Below are 24802 nucleotides of genomic sequence, written 5' to 3'. Positions count from 1 at the left end.
AGTTTGGAGACCCCTGCCCTAAACCATGCACCTAATCTCAATCATGACAAAAGTCACATTTTGAGTTTCTTTCAGGCGACTCTACTTGGGAGGAGGGGGCTCCGCCCAGCCCCCCCCCCCTCCCACACACCAAAGCACATCTACTTTCCCATTCAACGAAATATAATTAAATACATTTTCCAATGTCCGCCCCTCCCAGAAAATTCCACCCCGTCCCCGAAAATTTCAAGTACCCCCATCCCTCTCCGAGGAGGAAAATGTCTGAAAGAAACACTGGTCACATTTGTTGATCATAAAAACTAAAGGTAGAGCCTGGGAGGGGCTTCGCCCCTACCTGATGAAAGAAACTGTGCACGCAAAACACTTTTTAGATTAGAAAATTTCAAGTTCCCCCTCTGAGAGGAAAAAGTCTGAAAGAAACACTGGTGTCGCGCTTAGCCACTAATCAAAGAATTGCATCAAAGAAACTCTACACGCAAAATGGTGGGGGGAGGGGGGGCTTCGCCCCAACCAGAAAAATTACATGAAAGAAACTTTGCACCCAAACCACTTTTAAGATTAGACACATGTATTAGGCCGTAATGTCAGTCTTTTTATTATAGAGTATCGATGACATCATTTCTTATAAGAGGGGGGCTTAAATGTTCTTAAGGGGGGGGGGGGGGGTGTGTCGCCCCTACCCGAACAATTGCATGGATAAAACTCTGCACGCAAACCAGTTTTAAGATTAGACAAAATTGGCTTTTTAACTCAATGTTTACTCTAGAATCAAGGACGTTATATCTGTTGTGCATATAAAATATAAAAACTTATCTGTCCTTATAAAAAGGAAGTGTAAAAATGAGTGCAGAAAATTTTACTTAATACTTAGTTACTTACAATACCAAAAGCACGCCTTGAACGTGAAAAACAGTAAGGCAATGTGAAGAGCAGCGACTGTTTGATTTATTTCGTGACAAAGTGTGAACTTGTAAGACAGTTAGATCTATATTGATTCTGTTTAAAGTAGTTTATTATATTGATTTTTGTTTTTAATCTCTTATTAATTGATATTTTACTATTTTTATGCATTGTCTATTTTCATCATCCTGGCCCTCACAAAGTAGGCTAAAATTGGGCCATTTAAATATTTTCCACATATTTAATAAACACCTAGAAGTTCTAAAAAATTTAAACAATTCCAACAATCCTTTCCATATCTTTGGTTTCTCTGAAACTCGATTACAATCTTTTATAAATGATGATGAGATATCCGCCACTGATTATAACCTAATAAACAGAGACCCATCCTTACACAAAGAAACTGGCCTTTGTGTTTATGTCCACTCCTCCATTCGTTTCAAGTACAGGAAGGATCTGTCAACGGACAATATGGAATGTATATGGATTGAACTGGAAAATAGCAAATACCATCCAGCAATTTCAATTTGCTTCCTTTATAGAAATCCCTGCGAAAACATGGAATGTTATGATCGTGTTAGCTCCATGATAGATTCTGTTTTACCTACTAATAATGAATATATCATATTGGGAGATTTTAATATAAATTTACTAAAACCTCAAGGATATTGGCAAGGTGTTGTTGATTCTCTAAATCTAAAACAATTTGTACACAGGGCTACCAGGGTCAATAACAAACCAAGTACAATAATTGATCACATATACACATCACCTGACTGCAATCTAATAGAGGTCTGTGTCCCCTCTTGTGGTGTTAGTGACCACTTCCCTGTTTGTTGTACATTTTCGCCGAAAAGATTAGGTGTACCTTCGCGGCAACACATCACTATAAATTATCGCTCTTTTAGAAAATTTAATGAAAATCTTTTTCTTGCGAATTTATTGGCTGCCCCTTTCTTCAACGTATACAATTACAATTGTCCCAATCTAGCCAATTTCTGAATGGCTTTGTATTTTCTATACTATATATGATTAACATATACCTAAAATCTCTAAAATGGTTAAGACTACAAACAAACCTTCTTGGTTTAACAACAATACCGAATCTGCAATTAATAAAAGAGACTGGCTTAGACGAAATGAACAACTGAGGACTTTTGTAAGCAACGAAATTATGTCAAACTGCTCATGCTTAGGTCGAAGAAGGGGTATTTTAATAAGTTGTTGTAGGGCAAACCTAAATCCAAATCTATCTGGACTGCCCTAAATCAAATAATTAGAAAAAAACGCACATGCGATACAGCTAGACATTGCCAGATATCTGCTGATGACTTCAACAATCATTTTATATCATCTCAAAGATGCTGATTACACAATCAGTGAGGAGCTTAAACATTTTTGTAATTCTGCTCACCGTGGTAGGACAGAGCTGATAATTCCGCTTCTCACTGTTCATGAAGTTTATGTTAGCCTAAGATCTCTTAAACCGTCTACAACAACTTTGTTTGATGACATCTCTAATAAAGTATTGAAGATTTCAGCTCCAATAATCTCTGAAGTTTTAACCTATATCTATAACCTCTGTATTGCCAAGCAATATTACCCGAAACATTTTAAGCTTGCTAAGGTTATACCACTAAATAAAAAAGGTAACATTCAAGATGCTAATAACTACAGGCCAATTTCTATACTTTCTCCCCCTTTCCAAGCCACTAGAAATACATATAAACAAATGTATGTCAAACTACCTAGAAAAGCATAAGCTTTTCCATAGTAATCAGTCTGGGTTTAGAAAGTTTCATTCTTGTCACACTGCTTTGATTAAAATTAATGAAAACTGGCTTAAAAATATTAACAAAAACCTACTTTGTGGCACGCTGTTCGTCAATTTCAGAAAAGCCTTTGATTCTATTGATCACACCATACTTCTTAAAAAACTAATTCCTTACAAATTCCACGAATTTACAGTTGGGTTACTTCACTCCTTTTTATCTAACAGATCTCAACGCGTGTTCCACCTTAATACCATCTCTTCACAGAAATATGTTACTATAGGGGTTCCCCAGGGCTCAATCTTAGGTCCTTTACTTTTTTCATTATACATTAATGATCTTGCATTGCATATCAACGCAGGTCAGTGCGAGATGTTCGCTGATGATACTTCGTTACATGTCTTTGCAGACAGCGCTGACTCACTTAGTTATCAACTTCAAACAAGTGCCAATCAGCTTGCTACTTGGACAAAATTTAACAAAATGAAACTTCACCCCGATAAAACTAAGTCAATGATTATTAGGCCTACTACTCATCAGAAACGCCTTCGTCTTCCATCCACATCATTATGCATTACAAACATTGAACAGGTTAACAGTTACAAATGCCTAGGTTTGATTATGGATCACAACCTCACTTGTTCCGATCATATTTTTATATTCATCTTCTAAAAATGTCCCTATTAAAAAAAATTTTTTTTCCAAAAACATAGCTTTGGTTCTGGTTCTAATTTCTGGAACAATCTTCCTAATAAAATAAAACAATCTAGATCTGAAAATATATTCAAAACTAAACTAAAAAAATAATTATTTAATTACCTCTCTAACTGACTCATTAAAACATTTCTCATTCATCTACTGATTCTACTCTATAGGCCCTGGCCCTATTCTTATTTTATCTTATTTATAATATATTTAATATTTTGTATTATATATAACTAATAATTATAACTAAATCTATGTAGTTGTAATAAGTAGTATGTAGGCCTAATATTATTTCTTTATTCCACATTTTTAGTGCTATGTTACTGCTACGTCATTATTATGCAATTGCTTTTTTAAATGCTGTTATTAAATTGTTGTTTTATTTGTTCATTTTAAAACGGCCAATGTGAAAAAAGGCCTCCGTGCCTAGATCTACTATTATAAATTATTACCTAGGGCTTATGATCAATGTTTCACTATTCAGCAAGGGTTGCCGTTATGGCAGCAAATAAATAAAATATTTTTTAAATTGAAATAATAGATCTAAATCTAGATCTAATTAAATAATTAAAATTAATAAAAAATAAATAAAATGTTTAGAGTATTGATTGATTGTTTGTTTATTAATGTTGTTTATAATTTTATTAGTTAAATTAATTTAAGGGGTCATCCTTAAATGACGTCACACTTGTAGGGGGGAGGGAGGTCCATAATTTTGTGACGATGTGTGATGAGGGGGAGGGGGGGGGGGGGGTCAGATGTTGCGACGTCACATTTTTGCATTATAAAAAAGCAATGTTAGAAAACGAATTTTAGACGTTATTTCACGTTTTAGATAACTGTTTTAATAAATTGTAATAGTTTAGACAAGATTTTGGAAAAATATCGATGTTTTTAAAAAATTCAACTGCAATTTTGAGGGGGGTTGTACTCGGTTGTAGGTTGAGGTGTGACTTCATTTTAGGGGGATGGGGGTCTGACTTTTTGTGAAGACGTGTGACGGAGGGGAGGGGGGAGGTAAAAATCGTCAAAAAAGCGTGACGTCATCATTTATGGATGACCCCTAGCCCCTAACCTAAAAAAGTAAAAGTAGATCTAGAATCTAGATTCTAGATCTAGATTATCATTATAGAATATAGATCTAGATCTAGAACTACTAGATCTGTTGTGCATATAAAATATAAAAACCTATCTGCCCTTTTAAAAAGGAAGTGTAAAAATGTGTGCAGAATACTTTACTAAATACTTAGTTAATACTAGTTAATAGATCTAATAGTTACTTACAATACCTAAAGCAAGTCTTGAACATGTCAGCGGTAACTACATAACACAACTTTCCATTTCCGCTTTTCGTTTCGTTTACAGTATAAAATAGATTGTATTCGTTTTTCCGGTTGAATTAGAACCCGAAAACGAAACGAGCCAACGAAATGCTGTCGTGCTTTCTCGATGAAATCTCCAATTACCTTTTGTTGTTTAACTGAAAAAATGTTTATTTAATAGAAATGTCGTACTGTGTGAACAATGGTAGGTCAAATGTATATTACACATTTATTTGATTAAATAGGCTCAAGCTCAACGTGGTGAGGCAAAATTTTAAGAATTGCAACTTGTAACCGATTTCTGAAAATATTAATCAGTGTTATTTCCCTTTATTCTCTAATTGCATGAAAACCCGCTAAGCTTGATTTGTGAATTAAAGTTAAATATATAATTGGCTTGTTTAATAATACTCTAGGGGAGGCGAGCAGAGGGTAGTGTCCACTCCCCAAGCCCATTTTTTTAAATCAATTCAACTAAAAATATTAAAAGAGTTTCAGCTGCTATATAGAAAAATAATTGCTCCCCTGAAAAACTTTATTTACTCCATGGCCAATTGTCTATTCTTTAATTACCTTTTTTTATAACGCTTAGAAATTTTTAATTGTTCTCTGCGCCCAGTGGGGCGTCAGGGTAGAGAAGATCCTTACATTCGTTTTTTTTTTTGTTTACAGCTCGTCACCCCTACTGGAGATGGGCTGCATACAACAGATGTCCAGGACAATTCTCTCAGGCATATCCCATGTGTAGCATTCGCCTGTTGCTGGTCAAATGGTAGAGCGTTTGACTGCTAACTCGAAGGTCTCGAGTTCGGATCCCGAGTTCGATTAGGAAAGTGAATGCGGCTGGGCATAGTGCTCTCCCACCCCCATGGACCCAGAGCCGGCGCCAGGTTATTTAGCGCCCTAGGCAAAACTTTTTTAAACGCCCCCTTTCACACAAATTAATTACTAAAACATATGTATGAGAAAACAATTAAAAGTGACATATTAATTTATCATCAATAGAAAAAATAGTCTGGAAAAAAAAAAATGGGAAAAAAAGCATAGTTCTTGTAGTGTTGGGCATTCTGCAGACCACCCAAGTTCCAGAACGAAACTTACCTGTTTTAGGTTTTGACGGCCTTTAGTTATAATTGTAAAATGTCTGTATCGTGTGATTATGTAACTTTTTTTTTTTTTTTTTTTAAAAGTTTATAAATGTTATAGGTTCCAGCCTACAATTGTTATATATGAATACTTTAGTAGAGGGCGAAAAATATGAAAGAGACACACGATTAATTCGATGATTAATTTGCGACTAAGACGATTTGAGACGCATTTGTTGCACTATCTCATACTGTATGTCTTCTAACATTAAGTATTGTAATCTACAACGGCTAATGACGTGCTTGTTTTTCAACATGATAATGCTAAAAAAAACTTTAAAACTATTTTGTTTAGAACTTCTACTTTATATAATTTTTACAATAGCAAATAATAACTTAAAGTTGTATTTATAAGCTGTCAACCTAAGGGGCAGGAATTTGAAATGAATGTAAAGTTAAGCAACGAATTATCTCCCATTAGGAAATTCAAATACCAAACTTTTATTCAAGGGAAATAACTTTCTAAAGAGTAGCTAAATTAACCTAGTGTAACTAAGACATTCTTGAAAAACATAATAACACGATCTAAATTTCATTAGGTAGTAATTACAACAAATCTTTTATATTAGTTATGTAGCCTTGTCAAAAGAATACATTTTACTAATTGACTACTTAACTGTAGGTTTTGTTTGAAAGTCTAAACACGCTAGCTTTATTATAACATACTTCTACTCAATTTTGATGACATCCTACTAAATTTGGTTTACCTACAAAATTCAATGTAAAAATTTTGGATCCCCTATTTAAAGGGACGCCTTTCAAAAAATTCAAATATGGTTATACCTCTTACGACAATGCTATAATTATCGATAAAATAAATAAAAAATATAACATGAAAAAACAAAGTCTACGGTTAGTTATAAATTCTAGCCTATATATTATAATATATTAATACTTTTAGAGTGGTAATTTAGATTCCTTAAAAACTAAAGATTTTTCAGCTAGAGAACGTCTACTTTTACTTGTAGTGTGTTCAAATAAAAAATACGACACTTTAACACTTCGATACTTTATACCTACTAAACCAGGGGTCGGCAACCTTTTGAAGCGGAAGAGCCAAAAGTTACAATTTTCAAAATTTCCCTGGTTTCAAAGAGCCACTAACATTTTTTTTATTTCAAATATTTTTTTTTTTTTAAGATTATTAGTATTTGTTCAAGGAGCTGGAGAGCCGCACCTTGATATCAAAAGAGCCGCATGCGGCTCGCGAGCCGCAGGTTGCCGACCCTTGTACTAAACCATATCATCAACAGCCTTCCGCCGTTAATCCCAAATCTTAACGATTAATCAAAACTTACCAAACAAGTACATTACTTTGAACACGCTGTCATTACAAAACTATGTACACCAGGACAGATTTCTAATTCAAAGTAAGAGAAAACGAGACTTACAAGCCGTATTAAAAACCAAAAATGTACGTGTTTTTGGAACGTCCCGTCATGCGCTGGAGCGATCACCAAATCAACATTAAAATTAGATAACCGTATGGATTGTTCGAAAATTTAAATTACGAACATATTTAATCGTTTTCTACATCAATTATGTGACACCAAAATAGAAAGGCAAAGTGGCTACTAAAAAAGCGCCCCGACCTTTCTAAATTAGGGAGGTGGGGTTGCATTTTCAGCATCGCGAATAAATATAGGCCGATATAGACCTAATGTTTAGATGGGGGCGCAAAATCGATAGTTCGTCCTGGGCGCCGAAATAGATCGCTACTCCTTTGTATATTACCATCTATAGTTTATAAAAGATAATCAAATTCATGAATTATTTGGTACTTTTTGATAATAGTGATTAAACCTTTTTGCGACTCCTAGGGATGGTGTCCTAGGCGACCGCCTAGTTCGCCTTATAGGTAGCGCCGGTCTTGCATGGACCGTAAGGTTCGAAAGGGTACTATACTTTTACTTTAAAACCTTTGCCTGAGCTGTCGTGTGAAGGGAGGCCAATTGTCTGCGGACATGGGGTTAACTGTTGAAACAGCAGTGTCAAAAGGCGGGAGCTGTTAAAGTTGGCTTTCAACAGTATTAATGTATTAAAGTTATATGCATCGTTTGGTACAGTGCTACACGGAGACGGGGAAACACAAAATAACCTATACTTGTAGTCAGTGGCGTAGCGGGTGACACCCGGTGCGGGACTTAATGGTGTCCCCCCCCCCCCCCCCATAGGCGTAGCGACCCTTCCCGGGGACAAACTTTCAATTTCCGATTTGCACCCCCCCCCTCAAACTTTCGATTTGCACCTCTTAAAAGACTATTTAACACTCGAATTAATAACTTAGTTAAGTGGAATTATCATTTTTCTCTATATATTTTGCTATTTTTTGCCTTGGTGTCACCCGGTGCGGTCCGCATCCCCCCCCCCTACGCCTATGCTTGTAGTGCATTATATACACAGTAACTGCCGGAGGAGGGGGTGATACCCTGGGTTACCGGACCCGGTGACACCCTACCTAGAGACGCCACTGGTTTGGAGTTAAAGAGCCATATCTTCGCTTTTTTTTTCTTTCTCTTTGGCAGTACCTCACTAAAAGGTAATTTTTTGCTTGCTTGCAAGTAATTCCGGAGCTTCTTTATAAGCCAGTTACACGAGCTTTTATTACTGTGCTTTTGTTATTCTTCTAGGAATTTGACACATACAATTGACACGAACTATTTTTTTTCACATAAAAGCTATAAGTTAAACTACATATAATCAAGCTGGGTGAACGACTATCACCCTTCCATCATCGTCTTATTGTGAGATTTGATTCGTTACTGGTAGATCCTACGCGAGCGTTGAACCTCATCAACTTTGCCTGAATTCACTGAACCACTAGGTTGTTGTTTTTTTTAATTCAGCTATTTCCCTTAGAATACAGAGTTCCTGTTCCTAGTTTTTTAAATTACTTTTATTTTGCCTCATTCATGTGATTCAGAGGCGTAGCGACGGGGGGGGGGGTACATATGACCCCGGGCGCCGACCCTAGGGGCGCCAAAATAAGCTCATTTTAGCTGCTATTTTGAATTTTAAATATAAAAATATATGGGGGGGGCGCCAAATTGAAGGTTTGTCCCCGGGCGCCGGGAAGGGTCGCTACGCCTCTGATGTGATTCAATAATATACATGCATTTACATAATTAAATCAAATAGAATTTGTTATAATGTTTTTTTTTTAAAACATGATTGTAAGTTAAAACGCAAACATTCAGGCTGCTTTAATAAAGGACCTTTTGACCTTAGATCTTCCTCAGATTGAACAAAGGAGAATATTGTAATTAATTTTATTGTGTATTATTTAATAATTTTTAGTTGAAAAAAATGGAATTTGGTCACATTCTTAAACAAAAAATGTTTTTATCTAAAGACGATTGATGCAAAATCCATCATGAAACTTTTAAAAAACATGACAAATATTTGTTCAGTTTTTAAAAATGTCTTATTATCATTTTGTTTCAATTTAAGGCCAAAGTTTATCAGTCTGTCCAGGATCATGAATGTAAATAGATATTGCGACTGCGGGGAGCTTCAAACTTCACTGTGTACATGATCTTCTTGATTTATATCTCTCCGCCTTGCAGTTTATTAGGAAATTCTTAAATTCTTGGAATAGTTTGATCACAAGTGTGGTTCTGGTTATTTTTAATTATTTATAACATGTGCGGTTGAAATTTTTAAATTTCTTTTTATACTTTATTTGCAATTTAAAACTAGTACATCAGCATCAACATATATTTATTTTTTTACTTTTTTTTCTTCTTCAATTTGTTGAATTTTTTAGTTATGGATACAGTACAGCAACTCATAACTTGGACAAGTCAAAATTCGAAAATGTCAAAGGGACCAGGAAAAGATAACATATGACAAAAAAGATAACAGGAGCATATTCATTCATAGTAGTCATAGTCAACTTTTCTTTAGACTCCCTTTTAAAAGACAATCTTGCTACTATCATGGTATAAAAATACTTGGCCTATCTCTACAACGTTTTAATAACTACATTATATACAAGAAGGTTTCAGGTACAAGTGCCAACAACAGTTGAGGCAGAGTAAAAGTAAATGGAAGAGGGAGGAGAGGAAATGTGGTAAATATTGAAGTGTAGATGGATACAAAATTTGAAACACAACAGGTGAACAGCAAAGACGTGTATAGAAGTGTGTTACAATTGTTAAATACCTACAAACAGTTAACAAATACAATGTATAATTGGTATATTTTTAAAAAATCACTAGTTGATTGTAAAGTTCACAATAAAAAAAAATGTCTAGTTATAGAGACAGATGAACAGACATTTTAAAATTTACAGTACACATATTTCAGTGTGAGTTTACCATGTATATGGTGTTATTTTAAATGTATTTTATCTTGCTACTTAAATATTTCCTTAATTCCAGAGTTGCATCATTTTCATTTACATATTAAACGGTAATTAGGGAAAAATAATTAAGAATCTAAAACAAGTTGAGATTTAGATCTTCTAGATAGCTAGGATTATTTTTTTTTTTTTTTTTTTTTTTTTGTACCATAATGCAACTGTAATCTTTTACTAAACTTAAAATATCTGCATTTTTTGAAGATTGTTAAGAATGTTTTAAAAATGAAGGTAACCTTTCAATACATTTAAAATTTCTTAATTAAGGCTTTTAAGAAATGACAGTCTTGCTAACTCACCAGCAATATTTTGCAAAGTATTGATCATAACTTTTAAAGAAAGTTCATGGTAAACAGTGTATATATCTATATCTGATAGAAAAATGTCCAAAGTGTACAACAAGAATATTAAAAGTGAGAACATGGTGATTTTAAAAGGTTTTTGAAGTTTATTCTTGTTTTTAAAAAATAACTAACATCGTAGATCAGGTACATTTGTTGATAAATAGACCAAGATCATATCACAAACTGACCTCATATTTTTTGTATTTACAAACTATTGGAAAAAGGTATCTGGAAAACATTACATGATAGTTTCCTAAATAAAAAATAAAGTGTAAACAAATTTCAGCAATTTATAAAATTTTACAAAGGCATTTAAAGTGAAACCTAAAAAAAAAAATTAATTTAGTAGCATTGACAAATTCAAATTATTTTTTAGACTTAGTAGTAGAGGATAAAACTGCTTTTATGTTTTATTTATTCTAGATTTTGACTGTAATTTCAAGGCCTTTCTAAGTCTCTCTAATTATCCCACACATCTCAGCTGACAGAATTTTTTTTGTCTTCCTCCTTTTGAATATCGCTGAGACCACGTGACATATTCCGAGAGCTTTTAGCATCCTTGGTAGCTGCATCAGGGCCGGCAGAGGCATTACAAGGCTTGGTATTAGATACAGGTGCAGGGGTTTCTTCCTTTGAGGTCCAGCGCCAGAAAGCAACTTTCATTCTATCTTTAAAAGCTTCAAAGGAGTCTAAAGCTGGCCTGACATCCAGTAGTGCAAATTCAAAGTCCTTGTTTACCTTACCTCCATCATAATAGTCAATGACATAGCGTACTTCTTTGCCATTGCGATCCACTATCCAGTCATGACGATCAAAGGGCAACTCATATCCCATCCATGACCTAATCCTAGCCCTAGGTGAATACTTTGTAGCATTTCCAGCAAATCTCTTCAATTTTGGGTTCATGCATTCATCTGCATGAAGGGCTTCCCACTTGAGAACTTCTTGCCAGGCAAGTTCATTGTTAGCATTATGGATATTAATAATGTTATCCATATCTTTAGGAGAAAGATCATCTTCTTTCCACCGCCAGCCTTTTCTGAGCATTGCATTCCAAAACATTTGTGGGGATGGATATACCCAATTTTCTTCAGTTCCAGCTTTAGGGATGGAAGATAATATTCTTTCTGTTGGTAAAGGGAATGGTTGATCTGGAGCAGGTAGCTGGTTTGGTGCAAGCATCATATTATCTTTATTGAATTCTGGTGGCTTTGCTTCGTCTTGATCTTTTTTTGAGAATTGTTTGGAATTACTCATTGGACACTCAGAAGGCAGTGAACCATAATCAAAATCTTGCTTAAATACAGAGGAAGAGGACTCTGGCTTTTTCATAGGAGCAGATGGTTTCTCAAATGAAGGCATGCTTTTGTTCTTCTGTTCAATAGCTGTATCATTAAAGATAAATTGTGAATTTTTAGTTGTAGCACGTAATGGACAGTCACTGGGCACAGTGCCTGCCGAAGGTGTGACCTGCTCACGAGTAGACTGTACTTCAGCAGATGCTTTAACTGTACTACTTCTACCTTCTTCTTTGTTCAGAAAAGAGTCAACAGCAAGTAATGAATTGCTCTTATCTTTGTTGAAGTTTTCACTATCATCGACCATGCGAAGTTTGCCAGCAATACCTTTTCCATCTCCTATCTGGTGAGTAGGACATTTATTTGAAATACTAAGTGTATCACCTCCAGGCATTAGTTTAATTCCTTCATCAGTTACTCGTTTGGATACCTCACGATTAACTTCCAGATGCATTGGAGCTTCAAGATGAACAGCGGTTGGTTTATTACTTTTATCATCTTCAAAAAATGTTGTAGCTACATTTATAGATGTGTAGGCTCCCATTTCTGGTCCGATCAGAAGTGTAGGTTAACAATCAGAGCTGCCAGGTCAAGTCGATAGCTAGGATTATTTTCTTTTACAAATTTAAATGCTGTTTGGGAAATACACAGAACGTTGCTAGTAAGTACTTTGTAGATCATTAATTTATTATTTAGTTTGCCTAACATTTCCATGTATGGCTTATGCTAAAAATTGAATTGTTTAAAACTTAAAACTACTATTTAAGAGAATTATAATCTATATTTTTATTTTTCCTAAATGATTTTTGATGTATTTTAAAATAAAAAAATTCTAGAAATTCCAAATACATTTTACTCCCATGAGAATAACAACTCTCCATTTGTTGTTTTGTGTTCTCCCATTTCAATCATCTCCCCTTCCGATAAGTCTGAATTGTATCGAGACTTACCTCCCGTAAACCATTTGTCGCTCGCATAAATAATGAAGGGGAAGTCATCCAATACTGAGGGCTATCTGAAAATTTTGGCATGGGTCAGACCCATGAGTCTCAGACGTTGGCGGTTGTCGGCCCAAGCGTTTCCCACCTCTTCAATTATTTATACCCTCGCTCAACCAATACTGGACTAATTAGGCAACAAAAGCGAGTTTTGGTCGGAACATCGGCCGGGCAAATAAGTTACACGAGTGGGCATATTGCAATGTGATAGTTAAAATATAGTACGACTTTCATTGTGATAGACAAAATGTAATAACACAACAATTAATTAAATAATTTAACATATAACACGAAAAACAGTGTGATAATTAAAATATTAAACTTACATCCACGCGATGGTTGAAATATAACACAAAAATCGATGTGATATTTTAAATTTAATATCAACAAACACCAAAGCTATAGTTGAACTATAACACAAACAGCTGCAGGCCTATATTACTTTAAAAAATTAAACTGTCATGGACATGATAGATAAAATATAAAAATGGATGTGATAGTTAAATTGTAACACTTACATATGGATACTAAACTGAATTATCTTTGACATGTTTGAATGGAATGAAAAAAATACAAGAAAAGTATCAATTAAAACATTAGTTAAAATGTATAAACTTACAATATTTGTATGCAGCAAGTGCTTTTCCATTGGCGCTAATATTGTTTTCTTTATTTATATTCTCAATTTTTGTTGTTTGTCTGTTGTTGTTGTTCTTGTTGTTGCTGCTGGTTTTTTGTGGTTGTTTGTTTGGTATTAGCATTTTACTTGTTGTGTAATGTATCTCGACAACAAAGGCTATAATCCTAAAGCCGGATTGTCCATTTTTTTTATATTTTTGTAAGATATTATAACAAATCGTTGCCGGAAAAATAAAAAGTCGAACGTATTAAGGAAAAAAAAATCAAGAAATAATCATTAACGTTAAGGATGCGAGGAAAAAACTCAAAAAAAAATTAGAAAAATTTGGCCAACAACTTAAAATTTAGTGTACACTAGAGGCCGACACTTGTCTTGTTATGTGGGGTATAAATAGAACAACACAAAATATAAAGAAAAAACTGTAAAAGTCTCTCATCGTTATGGGCCTGATTTTTTTTATGTTTGTAGCAAATTGTTAAGTTCAAGTCGGTCGAAAGCAACTTTCGCTGCTATACATTTTGGTTAAGAAAAATACTGCTATAGACTCTTCCATCCCACCTTTTTTTCGGTTGACTTTTCATGTAAAAAAAAAAGTAACTAGTACTGTATAGTTTCTTAAAACGATACCATTTTAAAAATTAACAACGCTTTTAAACTTCTTTTTAAGCTTTTGGTCTCTATGTTATGGATCGAATGACAAATACGAGACGGTTTTATCGATTGGATTTTTTATAACTAAAATAAAAGAATGGCGCCATATGGTGAATCCACAAAAACCTGCATTGCAACTTTCTGTGAAGCTTCTTTGATAGTAGCAGACGGAATTTTTCAAGAATTATTTATTTCGCAAAATTAAAATGAATAATTAAATCATTAAATTTTTTTTCGTGTTTGACAGCGTAATGTATTTTAACTCCGATTAACTTTTTAAGTTCTCTCTTGAAAGGCTAAACCTTAAATTTAAGATAGGTCATCGTCATCATTCCCGTGGATCCCTTGTGAAGTAAGGGACGCAACCACACCTCTCCATCGTACTCGGTTCTAGGCGATTCTTTCAAGTTGGGCCCACGTCACTCCGGCTGCTTCCGTTTCTCCTACGTCTGACCTTTTCCAAGTTTGTTCTGGCGTACCTATTTTCCACTTTCCTTGTGGGATCCCAATCTAGTGCCTGTCCGGTGATGTTGCTAGTTGGTTTACTCATCCATCCCCATTTGCCAATATGGTCTTGCCCAATTTTTCTCCAGTTTTTCAATATGGAGGAATCCGTCACTAACGTGAAAAATCATAACTAAACCTACATGCAACTGTAATTGTTTTTTTTTTTAAATCTTCCACAGTTTAGCTTATCTGAAAAAAATACTACACTCATTGGCTCTATATTACTCGAAGAATTTTTTTTTTCTTTCTCACACTCAAATAATTAGCAGATAATAAAATAAGGCAGCTGGCAGAGAAAAAGTAAATAGCAGATTTTAAAGAATGGAAATATTCTTTTAAGTATTCTTACGCGATGTCATCGACAAAGTAATTTAATGTAGTGAAACCAGTGTTTCTTCCAGGCATCTCTCCTAATTAAATTAAAATTATTACATTTTATCCTAACTATTGTCGGATAACTCTTTGACCCCAGCACTGTTTCTATCAAGCATCTCTCTAGGGCGCAGACTGCTACTTCCCCCCCCCCCCCCCCACACACACACCTCGAAGCATTTCTACTGCCTCTGGAAGAAAATAATTATATATATATATATATATATATATATATATATATATATATATATATATATATATATATATATATATATATATATATATATATGTGTATGGAAAATATAATCTTTAACCCATGTCCGCCTCACCCCCAAGTTTTTAATGCCCTGCACTTCCAGAAAGTTATGAACATGGTCGGTATTGCCTTACCGTAGCATTAAGCGTGTCTGAAATCCATCCTTTATTTTCACCTCACGTTTATTTATGTGTTGTTGTTCCAAATTTCTAACCTTACTCGTGGTCAAAGGTGGATCTACGTTACCATGGCGACCAGAGCCAGAACATTAATATTGCGCTGGGTCCTCCGAGGTGTAGGCACGATGTATTACTATCGTGTGATGACCGACCGGCCTACGTCACGTCCCGTGGGTAGGATGGGGGGGGGGGGTCGCAGTTATTCCCACTATTTTTTTCTTTGTTTTATATAGCTCAGTACGACAACGAAAAACAAAAGTTGTATTAATTTAGGAATAGTTTATGTCTGGACACATTAAGTGTCAGAATACGGCTGGGTTGGATGTGGGTAGATTGTTGGATGTGGGTGCAGATTGTTGGATGTGGGTGTAGATTGTTGGATGTGGGTGCAGATTGTTGGATGTGGGTGTAGATTGTTGGATCTGGGTGTAGATTGTTGGATCTGGGTAGATTGTTGGATGTGGGTAGATTGTTGGATGTGGGTAGATTGTTGGATGTGGGTGTAGATTGTTGGATGTGGGTGTAGATTGTTGGATGTGGGTGTAGATTGTTGGATGTGGGTGTACATTGTTGGATCTGGGTGTAGATTGTTGGATGTGGGTGTAGATTGTTGGATCTGGGTGTAGATTGTTGGATGTGGGTGTAGATTGTTGGATCTGGGTGTAGATTGTTGGATCTGGGTGTAGATTGTTGGATGTGGGTGTAGATTGTTGGATGTTGGTGTAGATTGTTGGATCTGGGTGTAGAATGTTGGATCTGGGTATAGATTGTTGTATTTGGGTGTGTTGTTGGATCTGGGTTTAGATTGTTGGATGTGGGAGTAGATTGTTGGATGTGGGTGTAGATTGTTGGATCTGGGTGTAGATTGTTGGATGTGGGTGTAGATTGTTGGATCTGGGTGTAGATTGTTGGATGTGGGTGTAGATTGTTGGATGTGGGTGTAGATTGTTGGATCTGGGTGTAGATTGTTGGATGTGGGTGTAGATTGTTGGATCTAGGTGTAGATTGTTGGATCTGGGTGTAGATTGTTGGATGTGGGTGTAGATTGTTGGATGTGGGTAGATTGTTGGATGTTGGTGTAGATTGTTGGATCTGGGTGTAGATTGTTGGATGTGGGTGTAGATTGTTGGATGTGGGTGTAGATTGTTGGATGTGGGTGTAGATTGTTGGATGTGGGTGTAGATTGTTGGATCTGGGTGTAGATTGTTGGATGTGGGTGTAGATTGTTGGATGTGGGTGTAGATTGTTGGATCTGGGTGTAGATTGTTAGATGTGGGTTTAGATTGTTGGATGTGGGTGTAGATTGTTGGATGTGGGTGTAGATTGTTGGATGTGGGTGTAGATTGTTGGATCTGGGTGTAGATTGTTGGATGTGGGTGTAGATTGTTGGATGTGGGTGTAGATTGTTGGATGTGGGTGTAGATTGTTGGATGTGGGTGTAGATTGTTGGATCTGGGTGTATATTATTGGATGTGGGTGTAGATTGTTGGATCTGGGTGTAGATTGTTGGATGTGGGTGTAGATTGTTGGATGTGGGTGTAGATTGTTGGATCTGGGTGTAGATTGTTGGATGTGGGTGTAGATTGTTGGATGTGGGTGTAGATTGTTGGATGTGGGTGTAGATTGTTGGATGTGGGTGTAGATGATCTGGGTGTAGATTGTTGGATGTGTGTAGATTGTTGGATGTGGGTGTAGATTGTTGGATGTGGGTGTAGATTGTTGGATGTGGGTGTAGATTGTTGGATCTGGGTGTAGATTATTGGATCTGGGTGTAGATTGTTGGATGTGGGTGTAGATTGTTGGATGTGGGTGTAGATTGTTGGATGTGGGTGTAGATTGTTGGATCTGGGTGTAGATTGTTGGATCTGGGTGTAGATTGTTGGATCTGGGTGTAGATTGTTGGATTTGGGTGTAGATTGTTGGATGTGGGTGTAGATTGTTGGATCTGGGTGTAGATTGTTGGATCTGGGTGTAGATTGTTGGATGTGGGTGTAGATTGTTGGATGTGGGTGTAGATTGTTGGATCTGGGTGTAGATTGTTGGATGTGGGTGTAGATTGTTGGATGTGGGTGTAGATTGTTGGATCTGGGTGTAGATTGTTGGATGTGGGTGTAGATTGTTGGATCTGGGTGTAGATTGTTGGATGTGGGTGTAGATTGTTGGATGTGGGTGTAGATTGTTGGATGTGGGTGTAGATTGTTGGATGTGGGTGTAGATTGTTGGATCTGGGTGTAGATTGTTGGATCTGGGTGTAGATTGTTGGATGTGGGTGTAGATTGTTGTATCTGGGTGTAGATTGTTGGATCTGGGTGTAGATTGTTGGATCTGGGTGTAGATTGTTGGATCTGGGTGTAAATTGTTGGATCTGGGTGTAGATTGTTGGATCTGGGTGTAGATTGTTGGATCTGGGTGTAGATTGTTGGATGTTGGTGTAGATTGTTGGATGTGGGTATAGATTGTTGGATCTGGGTGTAGATTGTTGGATCTGGGTGTAGATTGTTGGATCTGGGTGTAGATTGTTGGATCTGGGTGTAGATTGTTGGATCTGGGTGTAGATTGTTGGATGTGGGTGTAGATTGTTGGATGTGGGTATAGATTGTTGGATCTGGGTGTAGATTGTTGGATGTGGGTGTAGATTGTTGGATCTGGGTGTAGATTGTTGGATGTGGGTGTAGATTGTTGGATGTGGGTGTAGATTGTTGGATCTGGGTGTAGATTGTTGGATCTGGGTGTAGATTGTTGGATGTGGGTGTAGATTGTTGGATCTGGGTGTAGATTGTTGGATGCGGGTGTAGATTGTTGGATGTGGGTGTAGATTGTTGGATGTGGGTGTAGATTGTTGGATCTGGGTGTAGATTGCTGGATGTGGGTGTAGATTGTTGGATGTGGGTGTAGATTGTTGGATGTGGGTGTAGATTGTTGGATATGGGTGTAGATTGTTGGATGTAGGTGTAGATTGTTGGATGTGGGTGTAGATTGTTGGATCTGGGTGTAGATTGTTGGATCTGAGTGTAGATTGTTGGATCTGGGTGTAGATTGTTGGATGTTGGTGTAGATTGTTGGATCTGGGTGTAGATTGTTGGATGTGGGTGTAGATTGTTGGATCTGGGTGTAGATTGTTCTATTTGGGTGTAGATTGTTGGATGTGGGTGTAGATTGTTGGATGTGGGTGTAGATTGTTGGATCTGGGTGTAGCTTGTTGGATGTGGGTGTAGATTGTTGGATGTGGGTGTAGATTGTTGGATCTGGGTGTAGATTGTTGGATGTGGGTGTAGATTGTTGGATGTGGGTCTAGATTGTTGGATGTGGGTGTAGATTGTTGGATGTGGGTGTAGATTGTTGGATGTGGGTGTAGATTGTTTGATCTGGGTGTAGATTGTTCTATTTGGGTGTAGATTGTTGCATGTGGGTGTAGATTGTTGGATGTGGGTGTAGATTGTTGGATCTGGGTGTAGATTGTTGGATGTGGGTGTAGATTGTTGGATCTGGATACAGAATGTTGTATTTAGGTATAAATTGTTGGATCTGTGTAAAATTGTTGGACCTGGATACATATTGTTGGATCTGGATACATATTGTTGTCTGGGTACATCTTACCGTTTAATGCCTCAGAGTTTAGCTGATTAGTATCTACGTCCGCGTTCGAGGCATTGTCATGTATTCTATACATGTTTTTAATAAATATAATTACGTATTTCATTCTGCTTTGAAATACGTGGTCACAATACGTAAATCAAATTACCAAACAAAATTGAATTTACAATAATTCGTGTTTAATATCTAAACATATTTACCATATTGAACTAAATTGTTCTAAAGAGAAGACCCCCGTGTGGTATGAAATGATACACTGCTGTCATGAATGTGCGTTGTTGGTTTTTTTTTTTGTCTAAAATCATTTGTTCAAGTACTTTCGTTTTTTACGAATTTGAGATTTAGATACATTTGGAAGCTTTGCGCGTTTACTGTCTCGTGTACGAAGTATAGTGGGATGTATTGTAATCATGCTTAAGTTCAAAAATTAGAATTTTTACAAATCTCGACGTTTTACACTTTTAAGCCCAATTTAGTGATGTTGTCTGTATGTATTCAAACGTGTTAGCACGATAAATTGAGTAACATTTAAATTAGGTACATGAAATTTCATATATAAGATGCTATAGATAGGCTATTAGATGCTATACGTAGGCTCTTACGACTTTTGACATATTTCCGGTAGACGGAAGTGGTAATTTACTTTTTTTACCGGCTATTTCAAAAACGTTATCTCAGGTTATTGTATATCATACTCTCATAACACGGCACATTCTAGAGGTTCTGCGCCTCTGGAAGGGCTATCATAACCTTGACTAATATATAGGAACAAAATGACATAGTTTAGGTGGGGGGGGGGGGGGGGTAACCTTGCTTAGTGCACTTGTATGTTTTATAACTGTATATATATATATATATTTGCATTGTATAGTTTTTTTTTCTGCGTTGTATATTTTTACTTGGATATTTTTTGCTTGTATATTTTTCTCTTGTAACATTTTAGGGACGCAGAGGCGTAGCGAGGGGGGGGGGGGGGGGGGCGGGGGGTGCGGACCGCACCGAGTGATACCATTTAGGGGGGTGATACCAAGGCAAAAAATAGTAAAATATATAGAGAAAAACTTGAGGGGGGGTGCAAATCGAAAGTTCGAGGGAGGGTAGGGTGCAAATCGAAAATTTGAAAGTGTGTCCCCGGGAAGGGTCGCTACGCCTCTGGGGGGGGGGGTGACACCATTAAGTGCCGCACCGGGTGACACCCGTCCTCGCTACGCCACTGTAGAGGCGGACGATATTTATGATACGAAATTCATAATGTTATAATTTTTAGGCATGTTTGTGGTAATTATTTTTCTAAAATCTCGAATGTCATAAAAAATACATGAAAGGTTGGTAAAATAATCTATTTTTAGAACAACAACTAAATGTTTAATTATTTTATTTTTCCTCTTAAGCGTTTCGATATATTAAACATTTCAAGGGAGACAAGTTACATTTTACACACCAATTCGTTAAATCACAAAATTTCAAACAATTTACTACTAATTCAAAATGTTTTACACCTAATAACAATTATAAATAAATATTATATAAAGTCTAATAGGTAATTTGTAAGTACTATTAACAACAAATATTATATCAGCATTATTTTAAATATTAAAAGTATTAACGTTGTAGAGATGAGAAAAAATAATATAAGGAATCTGCTTTTCATTGATGTTCTCTGACATATGATGAAAAATAGGCCTATAATTAATCTTTTTTTTTTTATTTAAAAAAATAAACAGGGAGTGATCTCCCCTAAACTTTCTCGATTATTCTTGTATAAAACAACAGGGGATGGCAACTCGGGAAACGATTTTAAATCCATTTTTAATTACTTAAACTTTTTAAAATGTGTATCTAACTATAAATATAATCGTATACATTATTTTCATCATAAATTCTTATTGGTCGACTTACTCATACACAAATATATGTTTATGTGTCTGTCTACATGTATGTGCTTAAAGAAGTGATGAGCGTAAAATTTTGAAATTTTAGACATAAAGGGACACAAGCGTGCTCTAACCCAAATAAAAAAATTTAATGGGGGGGGGGGGGATAAGTTGAGTTGGGGGTGGGGGGTAAGATTCCACATCCCCCACACACCCCATCCGTCCGCCAGTTGTTCCCTTCTCCCTCTCTTCTAACCTTAACGCGGGTATTTCCAGCCAGTTGCGTGGAACTAGAATCGACTACTGGCTTTTAAGTGTATTAATATCGCCCGATTACCTCCGTCGCTGGGGGAACGGAAACTGCTAATAAAATTAAACAGAAGAGCGAGCTATTTCAATATCTGTCTTTTCCCCATAACAGTCAAGTTGTTTTTAATATATGTTATCAGGTAGGTTTTGTGTTAAAATACACAGAACTTATATACATATATTTACATGAATACACGCTATTGACCTAATCCTTTGAAGCACTTAAGGAGCAATGATTCCAGCTTCACCAGACTCTGTATTGGGCAGTTCTCTTTAGTTGAGCCCACGTAATCCCCAAAGACCTTGTTTCACCTTCCACAGTCCTACACCAGGATGGTTTAAGTCAGCCTATTTTTCTTCTCTCGTGTGGGTTCCCGTCCAACGTGTGAATTGCGGTGTATATATCTTACCCTCTCAGAGCGTGCCCAATCCATCCCCATTTCCGGGCTTAAATACCCATATATATATGTATATATATATATATATATATATATATATATATATATATATATATATATATATATATATATATGTGTGTGTGTGTGTGTGTGTATGTATTCATTTATATAAATATGCATATATATGCATATATACCCTATACATATATATATATATATATATATATATATATATATATATATATATATATATATATATATATGTATATATACATACATGTGTGTGTGTATATGTATATATATGTGTATAAATGTGCGGTCAATCTGACAAGATAATATCGGAGGTGGGGAAGTAAAGTATCCTTTCAAATCTGACGGTCCATAAGGCAGGTGAAGTACAGTTTACCAGTTTCAGTGAACTTGGCAGATGAACTCAACACAATACCCAGCGGCCTTTACTTTCACTTACGTGAGTCAAGTACCCATCTGAGCTGGGTTTCAGACGCGAGCCTGGGTTCCAAACTCGAGACTTTAAGATTAAGCTCTATTATCTGAAAGACGAAGATATTTGGCAAAAATAAACGAGAATTGAGTAGAAAAATAAAAGCTTGTAATGACAAAAATCATTCACCGTCTTAACAATGTGTTGTCCTTTTTTTTAGCCAATTACACAGTTAATTATGCTGCTTTAGGCTTTACCAAAAGTTCAGACACATTTCTTACAAAACCCTATTACTAAACACTTCTTAAATAGTGTTTTATTCTTCATATTCCTAAGTTACATTCCATTTTTTGTTTGTCCCTGGGATTTTACTTTATTGACAATTCCTTTACAGATTTTGCTTTTCCTAGTGTATTTTAAATTTTCTTCTTCTTCTTCGTTCTTAATTTTAGTGTTGGAAGGGATCCCCTCCAACACAATAAAGTATACGTGTCAACTGGAAGTGCGCGATTGAGGCCAATGACTAGAGGAGTGGCTGTCTCCAGCTAACGAGCCTCATCTGCCCGAGGGTTCGAACTCGAGACTTTTCGGTTTAGCAACCATAAGCTTTACCGACTTGACCAAGCTGAACCCCTTATTTTGTCACAACGCCGTCTTTCTCCTTACCTTCCGTTCCACCTATTCCCCCTGACTTAACTTCTACCACCAATACACCAAACACCAACATGACTTGAACGTGTTGCTGTATACGACCCCGTAGGAATGCCCTGGAATCCCCCCCCCCCCCCCTGCACGTTGGGATAGCTGTGTTATTTAAGTATCGAACTTTCCCGTCCATTTCTAAAATTGAGAAATTCCCCCCTGGCTGTTTATAAACCTTTGGGGTATAAGTGTCAGACTTTGAAATGGAAATAATGGCGGACATTATGAGACAGGAAAGATATAAAGGATTTCGCTTCATACCTAGAATAATATAGTTTTGGGCGTTTTATTTTCGGCTGTATTTAATCTATATGAAAATAGGGGCTTGAATTATGTAGGCGTATTTCGTTAAAGTGGACGTCACTGTGTCCAACCAACTAAACGCTGCTGGGTCCAGTGTGTACAGTGTGTCCAGTGTGTCCAGTGTGTCTAGCAAATGGATTCTACTGTGCCACTGTATCTGGCCAACTAGATGCTTCTGTGTCCTATATGTCCAGCCAATTGGCTTCTATTCTGGGTCCTATATCTGGCAAACTAGATGCTACTGTGTCCTATGTGTCTAGGCAATTGGATTCTACTGTGGCCACTACATTAGGCCAACTAGACGCTACTGTGTCCTATGTGTCCAGCTAATTGGATTCTACTGTGTCGAAATTAAATGTACACCGTTAAGTCACATATTGTCCAGTCAAGTGGACATCGTTGGGCCGCATATTGTCCAATCGGTGTAATGAAACGATATGGACTTTCCTTGACCAGTATGTTAATTACCTTTTATTTAATTGAAATAACAATGTCAACGTGTTTAACTCTATAAATAGATGCAGTAAACTCAGCATCGACACCTCGTACTAAAGCCGTTTTAAGTCATATTTCGCTGAGTTACTGTCCTTGTCATATAGAGGCTTTAAGCTCGTTGATTAAACTTTTGGATTCAATATAAAACAAAAACAATATGACGATATGGCAAAAGGCCGACCTAGAAAAAAAGACCGATTAACAAATAAAATCAAATTATATAGTAGCTGTTTTGTTTTTCTTCTTCTTCTTCTTCGTTCTTAATTTTTTGTGTTGAAAGGGATCGAGCCTTATCTGCCAGAGGGTTTGAACCATGAGCTTTAGCCGATTCGACCACGCCTCCATCACAATTAAGGATACGTGTCAACTGGTTATGCGCCATTGGGGCCATTGACTCCGATTTCAGCCTGCTTTTCTTTTTGGAATTGCTTCCATAGCCTTTAATTTTGGAGTTATCTCTCCTAGAAGAGTAGCTGTCCCCAGCTAACGAGCCTCATCTGCCCGAGGGTTCGAACTCGAGCCTTTTCGGTTTAGCAACCATGAGCTTTACCGACTCGACCACACCGTCCTCCTGTTTTTCTATATATAATGTAATTATCTAACCCTATCCTACATTTCTCTAACTCTCACCTACAATATATATTTCCTTTAACTCACCCCCACCCACCTCACCCTACTCTAGCTAACTACTCAACCCCCTTTGTACGCCTCATCTATATTTTTTTTCTCCGACTGTTTCCTAAAGCCATTGATCGTAATTTATTGATTGTACGCTGTAAAACAAGGAACGGTAAAATATTTAAACTCAATCGATCAGTCCTCGAGAACAAACTCCTTCTGGAATGTTGGCGTCAGTGTTGGAGTCAGTAAGGTTCAGCGGTGACGCCGTACAACAATTTTCATATCTTTCAATAATTTACATACGCCTGTATAACCGGTCTGTGTAGCCTGAATAAATGTAATAACATTGATGTATGGTCTATATAGGGAGTATTGATTTTTTCATTCACTGATATATTTTTTTTAAAGATAAAATAAAATGTGTGACAAAGAGCAAGCCTTGAACAGAAACGTAATATTTTTTACAAGCGAATTTGGTGGTGTTTTTGGGGAAATGTAGGTTTTAAAAATGTAAAGAGCTGTTACAAGAACAACAAAAATTAAATAGACAATATATAAAGTAGAGTGAAATTCCCCGTTCGGATTTGAAAATCCGTGGGGCAGGTGAAGTAGAGC

At 36.4% G+C, this 24802-nt stretch overlaps 1 protein-coding gene across 1 annotated transcript; it reads right to left on the bottom strand.

Moving 5' to 3' along the window:
• Nucleotides 1-10628: 10628 nt before the first annotated feature.
• Nucleotides 10629-12434, bottom strand: LOC131930628 (holocytochrome c-type synthase-like). The gene has a single exon (XM_059287200.1). It carries the CDS (start codon nucleotides 12388-12390, stop codon nucleotides 11026-11028), a length of 1365 nt encoding a protein of 454 aa, XP_059143183.1. The 5' UTR covers nucleotides 12391-12434; the 3' UTR covers nucleotides 10629-11025.
• Nucleotides 12435-24802: the final 12368 nt, after the last annotated feature.

Source organism: Physella acuta, unplaced genomic scaffold (assembly GCF_028476545.2).
Source record: "Physella acuta isolate Inbredline_101_S28 unplaced genomic scaffold, ASM2847654v3 ptg001810l, whole genome shotgun sequence".
Lineage (NCBI taxonomy): Eukaryota > Metazoa > Mollusca > Gastropoda > Physidae > Physella > Physella acuta.
The sequence above is the reverse complement of the archived record's forward strand: the minus strand, read 5'-3'. Positions and strand labels throughout refer to the sequence as shown.

Coding starts and splice junctions, on each gene's coding strand:
- LOC131930628 (XM_059287200.1), bottom strand. CDS start 12,390: ATGGGAGCCTACACATCTATAAATGTAGCTACAACATTTTTTGAAGAT.